Source organism: Vipera berus (genome assembly GCF_964194415.1).
Source record: "Vipera berus genome assembly, chromosome: 2".
NCBI lineage: Eukaryota > Metazoa > Chordata > Lepidosauria > Squamata > Viperidae > Vipera > Vipera berus.
Window position 1 is genome coordinate 120,887,985 of NC_138203.1, and position 24,567 is coordinate 120,912,551.

A 24,567-nucleotide genomic window follows, 5' to 3' on the forward strand; every position below is an offset into this window, starting at 1 on the left:
CAATGGGGTGGGCGCGGCTTTGCTATGATGCATCCGGCCTGTGGGCCGGCAGTTTGACACCCCTGATGTAAGACAAACAGGCAGAAGACTAGCAGAACACATCCTTTGAACATCAACTAGTAGTCAAGATATGATGAAAACCTCTTACTTTCACAACCCATGGACAGACTCAGCCACAGTTTCAACTGGGAAACTGTCAGCAACCTAGATCCAGCCAAGTCCCCAAAGACCAGAGAATTCCTGGAGGCCTGGCACTCAGACAAACCATCAACAGGCACAGAGATAAACAACATTTACATACCACTCAAAAGAGATAGTCAAAGAATGCAAAAGGAAACAAAAAAAACCTAATGTACCTCCTCACCAGCAATCAATACCCATATAAGGAGAGAATAACCCCAACAATCTAGACCAACAGTCAAGAAGTAAACAATATCTCAGTCAAGGAATACCAACACAAACAAATTAACAGTAAGCAACAGCCTAATCAAGCAACCACTAAGAAAACTGACCAGTTTGATCGCCTTGCAGTCCAAGGAACTCGCAGGAGTCTTCTCCAGCACCATAGTTCAAAGGCCTCAATTCTTTGATGCTCAACCTTTCTTATGGTCCAACTTTCACAGCCATACATTGCAACTGGGAAGACCATAGCCTTGACTATACACACTTTTGTTGGCAGGGTGATGTCTCTGCTTTTTAGTGTGCTGTCTAGATTTGCCATGGCTTTCCTCCCCAGGAGCAAGCGTCTTTTAATTTCTTGGCTGCAGTCCCCAAGATTACTAATGGTGATCATATGACCCTGAGACAGTATAACTACTAAATAAATGCAAGTTGCTAAGCACCCAATTTCGATTATTTGACCATGGGAATGCTGCAACAGTCGTGTGAAAAATGATCATGTCACTTTGAACAGTCACTAAACAAATGGCTGTAAGTCAAACACTACCTTAGTATATAAAAATAAGAGCAAACCCCACTTCCTTCTTTAACAGACAAGCACCTGCCATATGAGACTTAAATTAACAATTGTTGATAAGTAAGACCAAATAACTATTGTGGCAAAATAAAGCAGAGATAGTATCAATAGTCATAGATCCCTTTGGGTGTAATCCCAAAAGATCTGGAATATCACTTGTACACCATTGGCACTAATAAAATCACAGTTGATCAATTGCAAAAGGTAGCTTTATATGAAACAGCTTACATCCTGCGACCATAATATCTTCAACACCATTAAACAACATCTGCCTATCCTAGGTCCTCAGGAGGACTGGATAGGTGGATAAAAATTCCAAATCCAGTCTAAATATCTGGCTGACTATGCAATGAACCATTATAATCTAATAAATTATAATAAATTATAAATAGCTTACAGGATGACTCATTATTACCTTATCTGTTATTGTTATAGTCTCACTTTCAGTAATTTTGAAAAAAAGAAATCTTGGATACCAAACTGCAAAATAAAATGCTAATAAAATCTCTCCTTTGTTTTAGATGGACGTTCAGAAGCTTTAGGGCAGTGGTGGTGAACCTATGGCATGCGTGCCAGAGGAGGCACTCAGAGCCCTCTCTGTTGGCATGCACACTACTGCCGCCAGCAGCAGGTCCATCAGGCTGCTGCTGCCGCCCCCAGGAGCTGCCCGCAGGAGCCCCGCCCAGTACAAAGGAGGCGAAGTGGCTGATTAGCAAGCTCGAGCAGAGGTGGTAGAGCAGAGGTCACCAACCATTGTCGATTGGTGGATTAGAAGAAAAGGGAGGGGGAAGCATTTTACATGTGTGCGTAAGCGCACAGGGCTGCGAGCACCCACATGCTGCAAATGGGGCGGGGCTAGTGCCTGTGTGATACTCACTAGCCCTGCCCTGTTCTTGCATGGTGCAGTGCCTTGTATCTGCACCCTGCGGCGCAGTGTTGGCCATTTTTGCGCCTTGCAGTACGGTGGCCCATTTTTGCACCCCCAATTTTTGCGTGCCAGAGGTGGCACTCACAGGTGCCTCTCTGCCCCCCACCCCGAGGGCATCACAATGCTGATGCGGCCCTGGCACTTTGCAATACATAAGTGGGTTCTGAGTTGCGGTTTGGGCACTCAATCTCTGAAAGGTTTGCCATGGCTTTGGGAAAATCAGAAATCAAAATCTAGTAATTAAAAAACACTATTTTAAACATTAAACATAGATACAGCAATGCAATTTGACCTAGACAAATGTGTTACTTAATAATAAATTGGGATAAAATCACAAACGATAATGCAAATGAAATAGTGAATGCCCAAACCATCAGGAGACATCAGGATAAAGCCTACAAGTGTCTGGGCATTTTACAGTTGGATAATGTCAAGCATGGAGAAATTAAAAATGTGGTTACTAAAGAATAGATCCAAACAGTGAGAAAAGTGCTAAACCTGGACTATACCTGTGTTACCATACACTGCTGGAAATATTAAGTAGACTCAAGCTGAACTGGACCAAAAAACAAGAAAATGGATAACTATTCACTATGCATTACATCCTGTAGCGATATTAATTAATTATACCTGTCCCACAGAAATAGAGGCAAAGGTTTATTTCAAGTCAAACAAACTGTCAAAGAAGAAAAGCATGCCTGGCTGATTACATAAAAGACAGCCCAAAACAAGCATTGATGCAATTTAAAAATTATTGAATGTGCAGGAAACAAAACATGAATATCGAAATAACGTAATAAAAACAAGAACAGCATGATGGCAAGAAAAAGTAATATATGGTCAATTTTTACAAAAGTGTGAGGCGAAAGTGGATAAAGTTAAAACCTGGCAATTGTAAGGGCTTACAAGTGGAATTGCTAAGCTTGTAAGCCGCCCTGAGTCTTCGGAGAAGGGCGGGATATAAATGGAATTAAAATAAAATAAATAAAATAAATATTAAGAAAAAGAAACTGAAGACTTGATTTAGGCTGCTCAGAAGCAAGCTATTCAAACTAATGCAATCAAGGCCACAATTGAAAAAAATCATCAAATGATTCAAAGCGCAGATTGTGCCAAGAGGCAGAAGAAACAGGAGATCATATATTCAGCTCGTGCAAGAAGTTGCATAAACTGATTATAAACAAGAAAATACAGCTATCAAAGTGATTAGCTGGAACATCTGTAAAAATTATCATCTGCCAGTACTGTTCTAAAAAGTTGTAGGAATATAGAGTTTAAAAAGTAGTAAAAAATGAGCAGGTCAAAATTTTGTGGAATTTCTGAACACCGATATCACAGAGTTAACAGTGTTAAAAAAAGAAGAAATAATAGGAGATAATAGAATTGAACACAAAGAATTAGAGATCACAAATTATCCAGATCTGAAAATCAAAACCGAAAGATTATGGCATAAACTGGCTATGGTGGTCCCAATGGTTATCACACACTGTGTACCATACCAAAAAATCTTGGACAGCATTTAGAAAATCTGCATTGACAAAATTTCCATCTGTACATTACAGAAGGCCCCATTGCTTGGATCTCCACATATCCTATGCCAGTAGATTACAATATTCTAGGTTGTTGGGAAGAACTCAATGCATATGAAGACCAACATTAACTAAAGAATTGGCAGCTGTGAATTTACATTGCTGAGTATGCAATAATATAGTTCTAACTTCTAAATAATATATTGTTTCTTGAGTCTTCCAACTTAAATATATCACCTAACTCAAAAAATATGAATATTGAGGTTGCCTAGACCTCTCTCTCAGTCCTCCCTAAGAGGGAATAGGACTCAAGTCTACTACATTGGCTTGTTGTTGCTTACAGTGGGAAGAGGAAGAGGAAGACAGAAGTAGCTGGAAGATAACATACAGCCTGAATAGATGCCCTATCTTCATTTCTGTGGCTAAGGCCACTGAGAGAGAACCTAAGATATCAAGGATGGAATTTTTGAGCTCACAAAAGGCTAATCTGTGACCTCAACACATAAAGCTCTAATGTCATAGCAGATAGTCTTCAGTATTATCGGTACCAATTCTTCTGATAATCCTTAGTCCTAAACTACCATAATTTGCATGCACATTTATTTCAAAGATGCTTCTATTACCAGCACAAGTGTTCTATATGTGTACTGTAAATGTAGTGCTGTGATAAAGTGACATTGTTGCACTATCAAAAATTACAGATACAAATGATATTTTATGGCATTTGATAATTTAGCCTTTAAATGGCCTTTACAATTTAAAAAAGGCTTAGCTGGCACTATTGCTACATGAATACAATAATTTGTACCGTAATTTGTTGGAATTTGTAATTTATTGGAACGCTAGCAATGGAAAACAATCCAACCAGTGTCTTAAACTTCAAAATAGCTGACTTTAACAAACTTAGAAAGAACCTAGGAAAGATCCCATGGATGAAAATCCTAAAGGGGAAAACAACCCAAGAAGTGTGGGAAATTCTGAAAAACGAGATCATAAAAGCCCAGTTTACCACAAAACCACCCAAAAAGAAAAACAAGAAATTCAAGAAGAAACCAGCATGGCTGCACAAAGCTCTGACAAACTGAAAGACAAAAAGGACAAATACAAAAAATGGAAAGAGGGGCACATAACTAAGGCCGATTATCAGCAGACAGCCAGAATATGCAAAGACGAAGTCAGGAAAGCAAAGGCTCAGAATGAACGAAGACTTGCAACAGAAATCAAAGATAATAATAAAAAAAATTCTTCCAACATATTAACAACAAGAAAAAAGTCAAGGAAACTGTAGGTCCACTAAAGAGAGAAGATGGCAAGGAAATAACAGGCAACAGGGAGAAAACAGAGCTGCTTAACTCATACTTTGCATCAGTCTTCACACAAAAAGAAACTATAGCACAACATACCAAAAAAAAAAACCCACTGCAAAACACAAACTAGAAACAAAAATTAAAATAAGCAAGAAAATGGTAAGAGAACACCTATCCAACCTTGACGAGTATAAATCATTGGGACCCAACAGATTACATCCCAGAGTTCTGAAGAAGCTGGTAGATGTTATCTCAGAACCATTGCACCATATCTTTCATAAATCCTGGAGCACCGGGGAAGTACCTGAGGATTGGAAAAGGGCTGATGTGGTTCCCATCTTCAAGAAAGGGGAAAAAACAGATTGAGGAAATTACAGACTAATCAGTTTAACATCAATACCTGGGAAGATCCTAGAAAAGATAATAAAAAAATAGATCTGTGAACAACTAGAAGCAAACAAAGTTATAACTAGTAGCCAGCATGGGTTTGTTAAAAACAGATCATGATAAAGTGACTAAACTAGTAGACCAGCGAAATGCTGTGGACGTAGCATACTTAGATTTCAGTAAGGCAGTTGATAAAATAGACCACAACCTACCCCTTTGTAAGCTAGAAAAAGGTTGAATAGACAACATCCCCACAAGATGGATCTGTAGCTGGCTTGCAAACCATTCTCAACAAGCAGTCCTCAATGGCACCACATCCACATAGAGAGAAGTAAGCAGTGGGGTACCACAAGGCTCCATCTTAGGCCCAGTACTCTTCAATATCTTCATCAATGACTTAGATGAGGCAATTGAAGGGGAACTCATCAAATTTGCAGATGACACCAAACTGACAGGAGTAGCCAACTCCCCAGAAGACAAACTCAGAGCAATAGAGCAACCAAGATGATCAAAGGTCCAGAGATTAAAACATATGAAGAATGGCTGTGGGACTTGGGTTTGGCTACTCTAAAGAAAAGAAGAAATAGGGGAGACATGATAGTAGTATTCCAGTATTTGAGGGCTGCCACACGTTATTCACCAAAGGAGCAAAGGGAAGGACGAGAAACAATGGTTGGAAACTGATCACAGAGAGAAGCAACCTGGAATTAAGAAGAAACTTCCTGACAGTGAGGACAATTAACCAGTGAAACAGCTTGCCTCCAGAAATAATGGGCGCTCCATCACTGGAGATTTTTAAGAAGAGGCTAGACAGTCATTTGTCTGAGATGGTACAGGTTCTCCTGCTTGAGCAGGGAGCTGTACAAGAAGACTTCCAAGGTCCCTTCCAGCTCTATTCTATTCTATTCTATTCTAGTTTCAAATTAGCATGCTAATTCAGAATTGGCAAGTCTGAGCAGAAGTCTGGATGGAGAAACTTATTTACAAATATTGCTAATTCTCTCATGGGATTGATAGACAGTAAAATGTATTTATTTTATTTATTTATTTGATTTGATTTATATACCGCCCTTCTCCTGGAGGACTCAGGGCGGTGTACAGGGCAATAAAATAAGAATACATTAGATAAATAATTTTAAAACCCAAATCCATCAGGCCAGGCCGGCTTGTTCGATTGTTTCTTTTAAAAAACCACTCTATTTCAATTGGACAGAACAGAAAAGAAAGCATGGTGGTAGATGGTTTGACAAAAGCAGCAAATTATATTATTTTGGTCATTAGGAAACAAATCTCATAGTTATCAGTTGGTATTGCATATTCATACTCTAAATGCAGTGGATATTACACTGTATGGTAAATCATTTGATTATTGAAAGCAATTGGTTTTTTTTTTAAAAAATGCAGGCAGTCTTGTGCATTCTCCCCACTACCTGAAAGTGCAAATCACATTTTTCTCTTTTTTTAGCACCAGACTTTCCAATTACAAACATTGGGAAGAGAGACACCCCTACCATCATTTGAATTAGAATGGGCCTCACATATCATACTGAACCATAGTTTAGTTAACCATGACTTTTCAAATAAACATTTAGATGGGTTCATCCTAGCATGCTAGGCCATTAACCATAGATATCGTCACAATGGTGGCATTTGAACAATCTGCTAAGGCAAACCAAACAGGCTATGTTTATTATTTATTTATCAGATTTATAAACTCAACATTATATCACTTTGTACAATGACTACACTTACACAGATCTTAAAATCTTCGTTGTTTTACTATAGTGGAATTTATAGTGGAATTTTGGATTTTCATGCTAATCCATATTGAAATAGGGTATGTTTGAGCAAATATTAATGCCATACCCAAAAATATTGGCAAGAAAACTGCATGGACTTGTCCACGTGATCACCAGGAGTCAATACAGACTCCAATGGACAAAAAAAAGTTGTGCAGATTTTAGCTTCCTTTGTATCTAATTTACAAGCCTTCCCCGAGCCAGAGCTGCGTTGGACTACAATCCCCATAATTCCTAACCAGCACCGGCCAAGATGTTAGTCTAGCTAGCACAATGAAAGTAAAATAATTCATTTTCAGTATTTTAATTTAAAAAATACAAGGGGCGACTAACAAAACAAGAGGTTGCTGGAAGCCGTCATCAGTTTAACCGCCGCTCCGAAAATGATTTTGCTAGTCGCCATTTTACAAAAAAGAATTTTTGGCTGTTGCTATGGTTTCGGTTGCTAAAACCTTTCTATCGCTTGTAACTTTGTCTCTATGGTCGTATATTTAAAAAGCGTTCGAGATGGGGGGGGCATGATTTGTTCCCTAGATGGCCAATGAAAATGTAACCTTCGCCCTAGAAAATTTTTATTCTCCGAATAGAGCTGAAGACTGACTTGATGGACAGACGAATAACCTATAGAAATCAAGAAGGTCGAAGATCTTGAGCAATACAGCTGGGGAAAGAGGCGGGCAAATCGGGGAATGTTTCCTGGTTGTGGAGTGAATGGAGCTGTATCCGGATTCAGGGTAAATATTCTAAGGGTGAGTGTTAGCCCTGCTTGGATGCTGGGCTCCATTATTTGGGCTAAATTTGTCGGGAACGGCTCAGGCCCTTCCTTGGAGAAATGAGATGGCGTGCTCTTTGGAGGGGAGGGAGAAAACAAGGCTGCATGGTGGCGGAGGGGGGGGGGGTTCCCGCGACTTCCAATTTTCTTTTGGCTAATCGTCCTCTACTTTCTAGGGAATAAGAGCCCCGTTCCACGAGCTGCACCTTCGTCATTATGGAGACTCTCATCCCTGTGATCAATAAGCTACAAGAGATTTTCAACACAGTGGGAGCCGAAATCATACAGCTGCCCCAAATTGTGGTAGTTGGCTCTCAGGTGAGATTCTGCCTCCACTTAAGAGCCTTATCCATGCCCATTCTAAATAGCGCGGTTTGAGTCTGTAGTAGAACAAATGTTGGTTAAACCAGTGTGTAAAACTTTTTGTCAGCTAAGCAAACTTCAATTTAAAGATAAGTGGGAGCTGAAAATATCATCTGCCCTATTAATGTGCAAGTTTGAGAGGATCTCATGAAAATGAATTTGTGAGTATGCAAGGAGGTAATCAACATTATATAATATGTTCTTCTTCTAAACAGGTAAGACACTGCTTTTTCTTTTTCCACCTGTAATGCTATTTGTTTTCACAGAGTAGTGGGAAGAGCTCGGTGCTAGAGAGCATTGTAGGTCGGGATTTCTTGCCACGTGGCTCTGGAATTGTCACACGGCGGCCCCTTGTCTTGCAGCTGGTCCATGTGCCAACCCTGGAGGAGAGGAGGCGGAAAGCTACTGGAGAAAGTGGTAAGGGAAAAGTTACTTCTCTTAGTGACAAAGTAAAACAGATGTGAGCATCAGAACATTACCTCTTTAACTCTGATCCAGAAGATGGAATATTATTACCTAGAAGGGGCTGGCTTGATCTCTGCCTTCCCAATACTATAAATAACATCATTTGTTGACTGAAAAGGTTGATCACCGGGACCAGAGGTTTAGCCTTCTGAGCTTTCAGACTCGTACTGGAGCCAATCTTCAGGGAACTTCTCTCTAGCAGTTCTAGAAACTCCTGCTAGTGAGAGGTTCCCTGAGGATGAGGTCCAGCATGAGTCCGAAAGCTTGGAAGACGAAACCTCTGGTCCCAGTGACCGACCCAGGTTAAATTCTGCAGCATTATCCCGGGACAGGTATATTTGCATTCATTTGTGAAAAGGGTTAAGTTAGAATGAGTTAATTTTGTCATCTCAAGAGCTATATTGGCTTGAGAGTCCTGCATAGAAATAGTACTGTATGGGTATGGATGTCTGAAATGTAATCAAGCTGCTGCTGCGACTTGCATCAGACTTTGCAGTGCAAGTACATAATGCCATTGGTGTGCCTATACCCTCATTTTGGTGTTACCGCAGTTTGCTGCAGATGCAGCCGCACGATGTCAGTGGACAGGCCTAAGTTCCTTCCTCTTCCCATATCTTTTTCTTCAGAGGAATGATTTACTGAGGGAGAATATAAAGATTCTGCATTCCCAGTGAACATTAGTAATCCAAAACAGTTCCTTTGCATGATGACAGACAAGAATTGAGCAGCAAGCAACCTCTAGAAATGATTTCATTGAGTACAGGCTAAAAGGCTGGTGCTGCCTGATTCTGAATGACTATACTATCTAATGGGTGGAATGGGAATAATGGGTGGAATGTTGTTGCCTCATAGGGAAATAGTATGTTTGGTAGGATTTTTGCATCAGTGAGCTGTCAGTTTTTCACTGGCTCAACTGTACTAGCTATTTTATCTGACATTTTTGATAGAAGCAAAATCAAACATCAGCAGACAACATAGGAGAATGGTTGTAAGCATCAGAATAAGGCTATGGAGACACAAGTTCAGATCCTCGCTTAGTTATAAAGTAAACTGACCAGGGCATACTGTAGTCTTGTAAGAAAATGGTACTGAAAAGAGTCTCATATCTTTTGTTTTATTTTGTTTGTCTGCAGTTGCCCAGGCAGAGGAATGGGCCACTTTCCTGCACTGCAAGCACAAGGTACTGAGTGGGTGTGGTAAATGTGGAAATATTTATGGTTAGAGTCAGCTCGGGCCAATTGGCAGAGTAGATGGGAAAAGACAATCTGTCTTTTCCCATCATACAATAACTTTGTTCTACGGGTATCCATTTTTCTCATTTTGTAAAAAACCTGAACATCTCAATCTTCTTGTAAGAAGGGATAAAATGAAATCCTTGGGGCAGCCCATATCAGGAAGAGGCATTCCCTCCTGCTACACACTGCAAGATCATTGAGGTGGAGAGAGAGAGAGAGAGAGACAGAGAGTTACACTTATATGCACAGATTTGCTTTGTCCTACTCGTGCCTCTTTGTATGTTTGATGGCTGGATTCCTGCATCATGTTGAGTGACGGCTTTTAATGCTTGTTTGTTGAATAATCCATGTTGTATACACAGCCCATTAAGATAAGGGTTGGAAACGGGTAGAACGATGGGCCATGGGAGTGGCCGATCCTTTCTTCGTTGCTCCGGAGAGCTACTCCAAGGTGACGGGAGGGCCACTGCCCTTCTACCATCGACCGGAGAGTCCTCTCCCCTGCTCATTGCCCCTCCAGGGTGACTTTTGACCCCTTTACAGCGGTCCCCCAGCAAAAGAAATACAAACAATGTGAGGAGCGTTCTCTTTACACATCTGGCCATGCCGCGATCCAGAACCGGAAGGCTATTGTTGACTTTTCCCCTATGTATCTCCTGTTACTTGTGCCCATTCAGGGTTCCCCTTTCCTGTTTAATCATGGATTATAGGGCCAAAGAAGAGAGGACAAAGCAGTGAGTTTCTCTTAATTGGTGGAAGAATTCCTTCCTGTTACCAAAATATTTTTGTTATGTTATCTTGTACAAATATTAAGAAAATATCCTAATGGTGGATGCCAGGCAGAAGGAGACCCAAAAACGGGGGAGGGGAAATAGACATTCATTCCAGTCTTTCACTAAGCAGAATTTATAATGTCAAAAACCTTGATATGTTGGAGAAATGAACTGAAGATAGTGATAATAATATTACAGGCAAATACAAAGTTCTTCACTTATGAAAGTAAAAAATCTATAGATGTAGGAGATGATAGTGATATTTATGAAGAGGATCTTGGAGCAAACATTGTTTGCAAACAGAATGTGAGTCAGCAATGTGGTGTGGGGCTGCTGCAATAGAGAAATACAGCTTTTCGATGGATCAACAAAAATATAATTTGTAAATTACTGGAAATAATGCTTCTTAATTCTGAGTGGTCGGATCTTCACCTATGGCATCCAGTTCTGGGCACTATACTTTCAGAAAGAAAGAAAATGACTGCAGTGGGCCAGGAAGATAACCTGGGAACTAGAAAAATAAATTCTATGGCTAGAGATTGAAGGAGCTGAGTATATTTAGCCTTGAAAAAAAGGAAAAAAAACTGAGGAGAGTATGGTAGTGTTCTTCAAATACTTGAAAAGATGTCACACAGAGGAAGGCTAAGGCTTATTCCAGAGCATAGGACTCAAAAGAATGCATTTAAATTTTTTTATTTTATTTTTTATTTTAATTCCATTTATATCCCGCCCTTCTCCGAAGACTCAGGGCGGCTTACAAGCTTAGCAGTAGCCTTCATTCTATGTATATGTCTGCTTGTTAGGGCTTTCACACACACCCAAAGCGGCATTATTACAAAGTCAGCTTATTGCCCCCAACAATCTGGGTCCTCATTTTACCTACCTCGGAAGGATGGAAGGCTGAGTCAACCTTGAGCCTGGTGGGACGCGAACCTGCACTAATTGCAGGCAGCTGGTGTTACTTAAGGAGGCATTAGCCCACTGCTCCACCATGATAAGAGGAAATCTGATTAAACGTTTTAAAAGAAATATCTTCCTTTCCCCTATGTTGAGTGTCTTCAGGTTGAGGCTGGATAGCAGTCTGTCTAGCGGGGATGGTCTTGATGGCTTGACTATCACCTTCCCATTACATGGTACTGAAGGGAGCAGCCAGAAAAGAAATTCTGTCTGAAAAGGAAATCCAGTAGTTATCTTTTAATGGTTTGCCTTTTCCACAGAGCTTTCTTTTGACTGCTTCACTTACTATTCCTGGAAAACAACTTTCTTCATCTCTCTCTTCTTTCTAAGGTATAAATGTGAATAAATACATAGAACATGTAGATAAGGATTTGTTATCTTCCAGATCTTACACATTTGTTAGAATAAAGCCTGTCATACGTGTGCTTAGCGCTTACCTAAGTAAGTTGACTCATTTTGGCATGTTGTAACTTATATATGACTTGTAGACACTCCTCCATGCCGTGCTAGGTGTTGATCCTCTACATCAGACTTGTCAAACACAAGGCCCGGGGGCCGGATCCGGCCCGCGAAGTGGTTTCATGTGGCCCGCGAAGCCATCCTGGAAACAGTGAGGGAACGGCCCCCACTGCCTTGGCCCTGGCCCAGAGACCCTCCTTCTGCCAGAGACCCTCAGATCTGTCCCACTCTTGCCCGGGCCCCCATAGGCACCCTTGATGCGAATGATGTAGAGCTGGCCACGTCCACCCAGTAAGCCATACACACTCTAGCCACGCCCACCCAGTAGGCCACGCCCACCCAGGCCACACCCACCCGGCCCCCTGAGGGCAACCGCAATGCTGATGCGGCCCTCAATGAAATTGAGTTTGACACCCCTGCTCTACATCTTCAGATTTTATGGCCAACCAAAGGCATTGTACGTGTACACTGTCAAAAGCAGTGATTCCATTCTTTATGAAATTTGTATATAAAAGTTTTATTATGATTTTCAGTCAGTCATGTTGAAAGACTTATCAACTTCTACACATTTTTCTTTTTAAATTAACTTCTTCCCAAGGTTGTGTCTTCTGTGCCTTTCCTAAAGCTCACTTGGAATTAAAGCCATTCTTTTTAACAATACGTTTATGGGATGGAAGCCTAGCACTTCCAAGCCCCACATCTCTCTTCTATTCTGCAGCTGCTGAATTTTTTTTTTTTTTAAAAAATTGCCAGTAAGTTTGGCGGGTTTTGTCTTTACTTTTTATGCAAAGTTATAACATGATATATTTTATTATATTATGTATTAAAATCTTTGAGGTGGAGAACTTACGCTCTATTCTTTCTTGGTTTCTCCTCTTCCGCTGTCTATTCCCCGCTCTGGTTCTGCCACAAGCAGGAAAGATGGGTTGGAGGATCAATAAAAGAGCGGGAAATCAAGTGGCCTTGCCCGTTCTCCTGCAGCTCTTTCTGTTTGTTCTCTTTCCTCAGACGTTTACTAATTTCATTGAGATTCGGCAGGAAATTGAGATTGAAACCGAGCAGATGACTGGGACCAATAAGGTACTGACTCTCTTTGAGTCCTTCTCCCCTCTTGTGAGAGTCCCTTTGGTCCAAATGCCTTTTTTGTGTCTTCCTCTTAATAGCTTTTCTTGCTTCCAGGGAATCAGTCCAGAACCCCTGTACTTGAAGATCTATTCACCTCATGTGCTTAACTTGACGCTGGTAGATCTTCCAGGAATCACCAAGGTGAGACACTTAGAAATAGTGCTCTCCGTCGCCCATTTCTTAAGAGAGACCTAGAAGTTACTGATTATTAGTAGGCTTCCCAATGACCTTAAAGGCAGAACTTCATCAGCCATATCTGGGGAATGTGTAGCCCTGGGCACCAGTGCACCAAGTGATGGGTGGTCTCCCTCTTTTCTCTCTACCACTTTTCCCTTGGGAACGTTCCTTTTTAACCGTTTGGACATATTGGACCAGAAGAGCTGGGTTACAGTGCTGGTGAGCAGAAGATAAAAGAGTGTAAATGAATAACAGATGTAGAATTGACTCTCCTTAGCACACCGTTGTATTAGATTCAGAAAAGAGTTTCAGTTGAAGGCCTGACCTTTCACAGGAAAACTCCCCAAATCCTCTGGCTACAACTGGAGGGTTGTGTGATTTGAGACAAAATGTCTCCCACAGGCTGGCATTTCGCACTATCGCACCACAGGCGATAGAAGCGATATTGGTAGCTTTGTTTTAGGTAAGAGTCAGGTTCAGTGGACAGGTGTGTTTACTTGAGGCAGCCACAGTGTTTGCATAAATCTGGGCCTAGTCTGGAGCAAAAGAATCTCATTTCCCACGTGAATCTCCAAGCTTCTGCGTCTCACTGGTGTACATTTGTGCTTAAAATAAATATGTATTATTATTCTGCAGGCTATATAAAACAGATCAGCATTTGCGATGCTTTTGTTTAATTTGTTTTGCTTATGCTGAGTGTGGAGAAAGGGCATATAACAAACACCTCTCAGCCTTTTTCAGTTTAAACATTCCTTGACCTCACATGCCTAAATTTATTGTTGCTGCTAAATCAATTCTAAAGCATGTTTTGTTAGTTCCTAGATTCTAGGATAAGGTTCTGCACCCATGAGGACTAGAAACATGTCCTTCCTTTCAGTCTACAGAAATATTCCTGGATTAGAGGATATGGTCTTCGCTGAAGATAATACAGTTAGGAACTGGAAGGGCATATTTCTTAAATACATGCATCCATGTTTTTAGGCTGCAGATATGAATTCAGGAGTCCTTTTGCATCTCAGACCTAGTTCTGTTTTTCCTCCTAGAGTGAGACATATAAATCAAGAGTCCTTGCTCCCTCTCTTGGGTGGTAACAGCAGTAAACAAGAGAGCTTAATATGGTGTGATGCAGTTAGTATTGCATTATTAGCCTTCTCAGTTCAGAATGGAAGTAAACATAAGGAAGTTTTCTAGGTTTGTCCTTTTCTAATTTCATAGTAAGTCTGATCTCTTAATACAATGTGTTATATTTTTTTTACATTTTACTGCATAATATTTTAGATCTTGGGTGACTTATAAATCTCTCAAATCCAACCTCTGCAATATCACAGGTGCCTGTTGGAGATCAACCCCCTGATATTGAGAATCAAGTCCGAGATATGATCTTATCCTACATCTCCAACCCAAACTGCTTAATCCTGGCTGTCACTGCTGCCAATACTGACATGGCCACATCAGAAGCACTCAAACTAGCACGGGATGTTGACCCTGATGGTATGACTATATTTGTACTTGAGGAGGCGAAATCAGGAAAATGTGGAGAACCGTGGGATGTTATAAAATAGTCCTCTTTTTTTTTTGAAGCTCAGGGGAGTTTGATTTAGTAATACCTGCAGAGCAGAACTGAATATTTATTTGCTGTCTGTTAAGATCCGTTCTTAACTGATGGGTGATTATCAGGAAGGGGAATAAAGCAGGAGGGTGAGCCGAGGGAGCGTTTTTCTCCCCTTCTTTACTCCCATTCTGTAAGATCCAACACAATAGATTTGCCCCAAGTTCCATCTGTCAGGTGAGGCCATCTGAGTGGCCTAGGAAGCCTGCCTCTCTGTTATAACACCTGCCCCCTGGAACACCCTCCCTGAAGACTTCTGATGCTCACTGTTTCCAGTCTTGAAAAATCTAGCTTTTCCCCCCAGGCTGTGGGATAGAATGGGGGAAAAATATGAGTGGGTTCCACTCATTTATAGTGTCTGCTTATTCCTCCTATTACGATCATCTTGTAGTCTTTTTGGTTTAATGTAATACAGTCTTGTTTTCAATTTGTACATGACCCAGAATCTCTTAATGAGCTGGGCAGTCTTAGAAATCTAAATGATAAATGCATAAATTGAACGATTTCAAAAGATATGCAGCCTTGGGGGGAGCACACAAGGAATAAAGCAGCAGCTCCCAACCTAGATTGCTTCTGATATATTCTTGCACCCCTTACAAAAGTTGGAAATAATGAATTATACATATGCACTATAACTTTGAAACTTCTAAACCTATGTTCTTGCACCCCCTGGAATATCGTCTAGCACCCCCAGTTAGGAACCCCTGGAATAAAGGAACAGCCTGTGTCACCCCTCCCCCTTCTGATATCACTAACTGGAGAAGAGTTTCTCTGCAGGGCGAAGGACGTTGGCTGTGATCACCAAGCTTGATCTGATGGATGCTGGGACTGATGCCATGGATGTACTGATGGGCCGGGTTATTCCTGTCAAGCTAGGCATCATTGGTGTGGTCAACAGGTCAGTGGTGATGCATGCAGTAACCAAAGAACCTAGAGTGGGCTCCTATGTTAGATGGAGAGGGCAGCTGGTTGCAAAACCTCTTGTTTTGCCAGAGCAGGATGTTGCTGGTGGGTGAATCCATCAGGCAGATTTTGTTAATTAGATGGTTGTTTTTTTGCTTCCTGTGCTAGGAGCCAACATGATATCAACAGTAACAAGAGCATCAGTGATTCTCTGCAGGACGAGCAAGGATTCATGCAAAAGAAATACCCTTCACTTGCCAATCGCAATGGCAGTCGTCATTTGGCCAAAACTCTCAACAGGTGAGAAGGAACTGGGTGTGGTTAGGGGTTGACCAGGAAACCCCCAGGTAGAATGGGTCCCACTGCTTGGGGATGCTTATCTTCTATGTAGAAAAGAGCCACTTCTGTCCTTTACTCTGAAGATGAGAGCCTTAGTGGATTAGACTAAGACATCTCTATTCCCTCTAATAGATCTAATCGTTGTGACCTCGAGCACTGAAAGCCTCATATTTAGTTTTTTTAGGAAGAAACACACAGACAGCATCCCTGTGTCCCCAGGACTGACATATTCATTGGGCATATAGTGTCTGGTGCCCGTGAAAATGTTTAGCCCTGCACATGCCAGGCTTTAAAACAAAATCTCAAGTGTGGAGTCCTTAGTGCTCTCTGAGCATGGCTATTTGCTTGTAGATGATTTCATTACCCAGCTAGCTATCATCAGTGTGAGTGAGTGTGGGGTTCGCTCCCCGTTTATATATAATAGTTTGGCCTCCCAGTGTTGGTGGAGATGTACTTTTCTCCTTGGCAATTCCTTGATTAGGGTATTGTTTTCTGCTTGATTGATTGCCTAGTGTTAACCCCTGCTTATCTGGGTGAAAAAAACCACACGCTGCTACCCTTGCTGGTAAGGCAAGCTACCATATAGAAACAGGGAGCAAACCACACATCAGCAATGATGGTGACTAGGGTAATGAAAGGTCAGCAAGCAAATAACCAAGCTCATAGAGCACCCCTAGGACTCCACAGTTCAACCCTGAGCTACATTTACTCTCTTCTGTTAAAACTTCAGCTAGCATTAAAATCGCAGAGCGGAAGCTAGGAATTATAAGACATATTCTGGACAGAAATACTGGGAGTTATTTTGAAGCCAGGAATTGTGTGTGAGCTCCTCTTTGCCTTGCCACAGCATTTGTACATGAAAGGAGAATCCCACAGAAGTGTTTTCAACCTGAGTTGCAACTTTCCAGAATACCATCCTTACTGTTCCTAACATCATTACACCGCTCAGCAGTAGAGTACAAGTATAGCATAACAAATAGATGGTTGGAATCGATTCAGGTTTCCCCCAGCTTAAATGTTTTTTTAGCCAGGAAGTGAAGATTCAGCTCAAGTGAATGACAGGAGTCTTTTTTTGTTGTTGTTGTTGTTCACCTGAATGCTGGCCTGTTTGGCCTAGTACTGTCCTCTCCAGCACTTTCCCTTTGGTCATTTGGAATCGTATTCCTTGAAAGTAGGATGTTTCCCTTAAAAGGCCAAGTTGATGCCTTTCTACCTTCTCCAGGCTATTGATGCACCATATCCGCGACTGCCTGCCTGAACTAAAGACGCGAGTGAATGTGCTCACAGCTCAGTACCAATCAGTGCTACAGAGCTATGGGCAGCCCATTGAAGACAAGAATGCCACTTTGCTTCAGATCATCACTAAGTTTGCCACCGAGTATTGCAACACAATTGAGGGTACAGCACGCAACATTGAGACTTCTGAGTTGTGAGTGAAGCCTCTAGTGAACAATATGGTGATGGAGCTGAATGTGGGATAAATAAGCTGGCAGTGGGATGCTGGGGCTGATCTGCTTCTCTGCTGGCCAGATGCGGTGGTGCCCGGATGTGCTACATTTTCCATGAAACCTTTGGGCGCACTCTGGACTCCATTGATCCGCTGGCTGGACTTACGATGCTGGATATTTTGACAGCCATTAGAAATGCCACAGTAAGTTAATATGATCAATCGTGTACACCAATGGAAGGTTGCTTTATCCATTATCCTTCACTTTCACCCATGTTCTCCTTTTCCAGTTAGGCCCCAATTACGTAGGTATATTGTGCAAGAAAATGTTATAGTGTAGTAACAGAGGTGTTGGGAGTTAAAATTTTGCTGCTCCTGTAATTTAAAAGGGAGATGGGTACAAGCCAAGTTTCCTTCCCCTGCCAACTGCAGTAATGGGTAATGAGATCTTGGCTTGGAGCATTGTAAGAATTAAGAGTGGTTGCCTATCCTACTGAAAGCATGACATTCAGTTGCAGATGCTGCAGGCAAACTGTTCATTCATGTAGCCAGAAGGACAAAATATTCCCAAAATATACATGCTTTGATAGATATCTGTGGATATTATCTCAGTATTTGTAGTTTCCAAGCAAACACCCAAGCTATTAAAAGCCAGGCGATAGAATGGATCTTGTCTCCTGCTTCAGTAACAACAGAGGACTGGTAGAGGATTAACAGAATAACAGAGTTGGAAGGGACCTTAGAGGTCTTCTAGTCCAAATTCCTGTTCAAGTAAGAGACCATATACCATTCTGGACAAATGGCTGTTCAATCTCTTCTTAAAAACCTCCAGTGATGGAGCACCCACACCTTCTGGAGGCAAGTCATTCCACCGGTTGATTGTTCTGTCAGGAAATTTCTCCTAGGTTGGTTGTTCATCCAGTTTCATTCATCATCGTTTCTAACGATAGATGTTTTGGTCTACATCTAGAAGAAGGAAAATAGGGAGACTGAGTTTGTCTGTCCCTAACTTAGAAGTAGGATAGCCGAAGGCAACCATTCTATGTTTTCTTGGCAAATTTAATTTCCCCCAAGATGTCCAGTTCTATATTAAATCCCTTATTTGCTTCTGGAGTGTCAGAGCTAGCCTTTCTCGTGCAGGTCTTCTTCTGTACTTTTGGTACATTATGAATTTGTCTCCTTGAAACCACTATGCTGGCTAAATTATAGAAGACGTCACTGCCTGAAGGACATTTTGTTGACTGGGCAATCCTATAACAATACTTTGGCTCCGTCGTGTGAGGCAGTAATAAAACGCATGGTAAAGTTAGCAACACTGGAAGTGTGTATTGGACGTCAACGCCAAGTTTGGGGAGACTGAGCTACTTAGAACATCAACTGACCCACGAGTCCCTCTTGTATAGGCTTTTCCCCCCTGCCACCAGGTTTTAAAGATGCTTCTCCATCTCTCTGGCAGGGTCCCCGCCCAGCTCTTTTTGTTCCCGAGGTCTCTTTTGAGTTACTGGTGAAACGTCAGATCAAGCGACTGGAGGAGCCAAGCCTTCGCTGCGTGGAGCTCGTGCATGAGGAGCTGCAACGCATCATCCAACACTGTACTACCTACAACACACAGGTACCGTCTCGCTGGGCTTAGGATCGGTCAGCCCCTCTGCCTCCGTCCCCAGAAGAAGGGCTTTCAAGTGGGCTCTGGACCCGCATTCTCTCAAGGGCTGGTTGTTAACCTTTCCAAATGCCCAACACTCACAAACTTTTTAAGATAGCATCCTTCAGCGAGGGAAAGTTCCACTATACAGATGATCCTCAACGTAGGACCACTGTTGAACTCAACATCTTTGTTGCTAAGTGGGACTGTTGTTAAGTGAGTTTTGTCCCGTTTTTACGACTTTCTTGCTGCACTTGTTAAGTGAACCGCTGCGGTAGTTAAAGTTAGTAACACAATTGTTAATTGAATCCGGCTTCCCCATTGACTTTGCTCGTCAAACGGTGATCCCATGACCTCAGGACACGGCAGCCGTCATAAATATGAGTCAGTTGCCAGGCATCTGAATTTTGATCACATGGCCATGGGGATGCTGCAGTGGTTTAAGTGCTGAAAAACGGTTGTCACATTTTTCAGCGCCATTGTAACTTCCAACGAATGGTTGTAAGTTGAGGACTACCTATGTTTCAGTTGGTCTTACAAGTAAGGAAAACGTATTTACCTAAATAAATACAATTTTCTATCAGATCAGTTGTCATAGAGGGAACTCTTTACTGGGTGGTCTGTAATGACTTCTCTTAAGGATCCATTGGTAATTTTGCTCTGCATTTATTTTCAATAAGTCGGTGTGCAATACAGTGATGCATTTCACACTGACTGTGATAATAACTCAGATAATAGTTTAGACATCTTGATTTTATAAGTGTGTGTGTGTGTGTGTAAAACTAAAAACAAAACAAAATCTTTAGGAGTTGCTGCGTTTCCCCAAGTTGCACGAGGCCATTGTGGAGGTGGTGACAGGAGTCCTTCGCCGGAGGTTGCCCATCACCAATGAAATGGTAATTGGGGCTTGTTTGCTATGAATAAAAGTGTGGAATGGTCCTTGCTGCTAACATTTCTTCCAGACGCTTTGAAGCTAGTGGCCGTATCTGGAATTTAAGAGTGTATAGTATATGCGCTCTCATATGGCAGCTGTTTCAGTAGACATGGCTAGTCTGAAAACACCTCACAGCGAAGTAATAAAGTTGCACTTTATTGCTCCCTCTACCTACTTCCTACTATGAGCCCAGGATGTTTTCTATCATTTCAGCTAACTGCAATGTTGTCTGGGGAGCCGAGTATACTTCCAAATGACATATTGGGTTATTTCTATTTTTTTATTAACTCTTCTGGGCTCTTTGTGAGGCCTAGTAGTAGTCTTGGAAATAAACATACTTAAGACTGATGTTTTGCTTCAAAGATCTTGGGCATCATTGATCTTGGAACACTGAGCACACCGTCACCTCACCAGATACCCTAGGCCTAATAATGCCTCTCTTCTAGGTTCATAACCTGGTTGCCATTGAGTTGGCCTACATTAATACCAAGCACCCTGATTTTATAGACACAGCACTGGTCTCTGCCTCAGTGAGCAGTTCTAAGGTAACTTTTCACAGATAATCTCTACCCTGTCCCTAATGCCTACCTTTGTCTTAACGTGCAGCTTATTCTTGTATTTCTTCCAATCTAGAGTGACACTACTATAGATGGTACCTGGCGATGGAAAAGTGAGAAAGCAGAAGAACCTGCCACTGATGATAGGCCTAAGGGATCGTGCCACTCTTTGGTCTATTCTAGCCCCAGCTGGTCGCATGCAGTCAATCTACTGGACACGGTCAGCTGGGAGGAATAGGGAGGGAGAAAGCAGGTGGGCTGGCTAGAACTTAAGCTAGTTTCAGGAGCAAAGAATGTTGCAAGGAGTTGCATTGCAGAACTGGAAGAAGTGCCAGTATTTGCATAAGAGCTACATGAGCTTACCGTTAGTTTATTGCTTTTTGGCCCTACTGTATAGACAACTTTGGTTTGTATTTATGTGGCAAGATGGGTTACTGCAAAATAAATCAGAATAACAGAGTTTGAAGGGACTTTGGAGGTCCTCTAGTCCAACTCCCTGTTCAAGCAGGAGACCTTATACCATGTTGGGGAATAGATATTTATCATCATCTCAGCCAAGGTGTAGAATCTTAAGTAGCTGCTCTCCCAGTTAAGCTGCTATTGCATTGGGTGAACACTGCTCACAGCCATTTCCCCTTCCTCTCCCTAGCCCATGCCAGCAACGAGGAAGCTAAGCCAGCGTGAACAACGAGACTGTGAGGTAATCCGGAGGCTTATCAAGTCCTACTTCCTCATTGTGCGCAAAAGCATCCAGGATAGGTAAGTGGTTGACAGGAAAATTAGGTTAAGCATTAACGACGTGAGCTGTGTCATCTGAATTTAGTACTCCTTCAGCAATGGATAGAGAATAAGCAGGGACTAGCCTAATATTAACAATGGCAAAAATTGATTTTATGCAACTCCTTGTAGAAAAATTAAGACTTTATTATTATTATTCCCATTTATATCCTGCCCTTCTCCGAAGACTCAGGGCAGCTTACAATCTAAGCACAAATCAATGTGCTTAGCAATAGCCTTCATTCTATGTATATGCCTGCTTATTAGGGCTTTTGCCCCCCCCAAGCGGCATTAGCCATTTTTAAATGAGTGGACAGCCTTTCTTCCTCAACACTTAAAAGTTGTTGGGGGGGTGGGTTTGAGAAACTCCTGTTCTCAAAATTCTTGGTCAGTTTCTTACAAATTTTAATGTATGTGGTTTCTTGTTGCTGTAATCAGAATATTTCATTTTCTACAGGCACATCAGTTACCATGATATGCAATTCAAAGTATTTTGAATAACAAAGCATAATTTCAGAAGTACTACAGATGGAGATTATCTAAGTCAAAAGTGCTATAGTAACCTATTTCTGCTAGCAATAGGAAAGATGAAATTATACTTGAACGATAACTGTCAATAAAGAAATTGGTGACTTTCTTTTAAGAATTTGTGTGTCCAAATCAATTTATCTGCTTTCCATCCTGTAGTGTTCCCAAAACCGTGATGCACTTCCTTGTGAACTACGTCAAGGACCATCTCCAGAGTGAACTTGTGGGCCAACTGTATAAGCCCCAGCTTCTAGACACACTCCTAACAGAGTCCGAGGACATGGCTCAGCAGCGTAATGAGGCTGCCAATATGCTCAAGGTGATGGAGGGCAGGGTTGCTAGAGGTCAGCTCTGGTTCAGTGATGGCGAAAGGAAACTATGTTTCTGGCTCACCTGGAGCAGAATCAGTTTGCTGCTTTAAATCTTTCCTCAAATTGGAAGCAGCAAGAACTCGTTCCCCAAAGACTGAAAATGGCTGTGTTCCAACCTTTTAAAAGCCTTAAGCATCCCAAGTAGCCTTTTCCACCTCGGCTTCCTCCATGTGTTGTCTAGCTTCATTTCCGAGACTGAAGGTAGTGTAAGGTTGGGAAAGATCCAAGGAGCCTATTCCAAGTCCCATCACCATTACCTCCAGTCTTTTTTTTCAGATCATTGACAAAGCACCCACTTCTCAGCTACCTAGCTGACGAGTATTTTAGCTTTTTTAAAGTGCGTTTTCAGTACCACACTTTAATGAAACTATTCCATTCCCTAGGTTTTGACGTGCACTTGAGTCCTCAGCCAAGTCTTCTGCTCTTTTGCAGGCATTACAGAAAGCCAGCCAAACAATATCAGAGATCCGAGAGACTCAGCTCTGGTGAGATGCACTTAAAGCTTCAGAAGATTCCATGTTGCAAGAACATTACTCGCCCAGAACCGTGTAAATGTTCAGCTCTTGACTCCCATCTGAATCTTTACTGTTTCCCAAATGGGAAAGAAATTGTGTCCTCAGTGATCAAGTTCTAGTTTAGAACAAGAGTGTGTCCCTATTTTAACTGCGTTGAAATGTCCGTGGTACACGGATAGCATTTTGGAGCCTGCATATGGTGGCTCTCTCCTGCTACCTCATCTGTCTTCCGTATTTTTCCAATGTTGCTAGATTCGTCAGTATTAAATTCCTGCTTTGATTGTCAAGCTTGCATCCTTAGCACCTGCAGAATTTGGCCAGTCTTTCTTTATAGCAGATTTAATCTAGCTCTAAGTTCTACATATTTCCTGAACCTGGTGCATTTGGTACATGTATTGAAATGAAACCTCTTGTCTTGTGTTTGCTTAACTATTAGGAATACATTGTTCCGTATTTGGCCTTGTAAATGTCTTTTATTCTTGTAACTGCTCTACAGGTAAAAAGAGGAGCCTCTTTGATAGATTAAAAATGCCTGAGTAACCTTGAATAAGATAAGTGGTGCCTGACACTAGAGGGATTCATCTACTCTGGCCCAAACAAGGCCCTGATAATGCTGGATCTCACGCTGGACTGTGCTTTCACAACACGCTTTACCCATGAGTCATGTGTAATAGTGTCACTTGTGGGAACCTTCGCCTGTTCCTGGATGCTTGATGGGTAGGGATGGGAATCTGAACAGTTCCAAGTTTGCACGTATCTGAGCCAAGCAGGGACCAGGTTTGGCTTGCAAATTTTCATGAAATAAACTGTGGAAGATTGTACAGTTGGTGTGTTCTGTTTTCTTTAAAGGCAGTCAAAAACAGATGACAATTGTAAGTTACTATTAGGGTGCCTGGATCCCGGCAACCATCCAAAAATACCAAGTGCCGATGCTGGGCTTACGTTCTAGATCCCAGAAGAAAGGACTAGAAAGCAAAAGGATTTGAACCGTCTTACAAAATGGATTTTGTAGAGGGTGGAATAGAAGTCAAAATATGTATCTGGGGAATCTGAATCAATTTGATTGACATGGATTGAGTTTTCCTTACACAAGTTGTCCAGGAATAAACAAGTCATTATTTAAAAAGGAGGATATCTGTAGCTCAGGGTTGAAATGAGGCATCATAACCTGATGATCTGGTTCATTCATCATGCAAATGCCTTTTCAACATTCAGCGGTTAGTTCAAATTGGTGTGCAAAATTTCTATGGCACTTGGGGGCTGGAGCTGCTACCCTAAGGCCCTATGTGGTCTTTTCTTTGTTATCTATCCCTTGAGCTTAAAAGGTTAGTTAACTGACACTGGAGTTACACAACCAGTTGCTGTGGTCTGCAGCACCCTCTGTAAACAGGTGGCTTGACGCTTCTGCCCTTCTGGATAGTAACCATTTCTGCTTGTAGATGCAGGTTCATTCCCAAGACAAACTGGGCTTAGAAAAGCTGCACACATGTAAGGATTATTGTGAGGGGGATCCATCAATAATAGGTGCTGCTCTCCTACAGCCTGCAGGGGCATAATTTAGGTGGAAAATGCTAAAAACAAGCTCACGGCTGGCATCCTGAAGGGTGGAAGGTCTGTTGAATCAAGTTTCACACACGCTGTCAAGTTGCTACGTGGCTGATAAGGTAGACAAATAATGGACAAGACAACGCTT

At 41.8% G+C, this 24,567-nt stretch overlaps 1 protein-coding gene across 5 annotated transcripts; it reads left to right on the forward strand.

Moving 5' to 3' along the window:
- The first annotated feature begins 7,622 nt into the window (after positions 1-7,622).
- Positions 7,623-23,695, forward strand: LOC308663989 (dynamin-1-like protein). Of its 5 annotated transcripts, none has more exons than XM_081320880.1 (18): positions 7,623-7,675; positions 7,875-8,016; positions 8,328-8,478; positions 9,660-9,706; positions 12,959-13,030; positions 13,130-13,216; positions 14,581-14,743; positions 15,639-15,759; positions 15,933-16,064; positions 17,326-17,532; positions 17,634-17,754; positions 19,007-19,162; positions 19,999-20,088; positions 20,573-20,671; positions 20,760-20,903; positions 21,333-21,442; positions 22,148-22,307; positions 22,792-23,695. In XM_081320880.1, exons 2-18 carry the CDS (start codon positions 7,915-7,917, stop codon positions 22,846-22,848), a joined length of 2,019 nt encoding a protein of 672 aa, XP_081177006.1. In that variant the 5' UTR covers positions 7,623-7,675; positions 7,875-7,914; the 3' UTR covers positions 22,849-23,695. The 5 variants fall into 5 exon arrangements, with proteins under 5 accessions (XP_081177006.1, XP_081177010.1, XP_081177009.1 ...); XM_081320884.1 differs by having other exon boundaries at positions 7,625-7,660; positions 8,333-8,478; XM_081320883.1 differs by having other exon boundaries at positions 7,633-7,675; positions 8,333-8,478.
- The last annotated feature ends 872 nt before the right edge of the window (positions 23,696-24,567 follow it).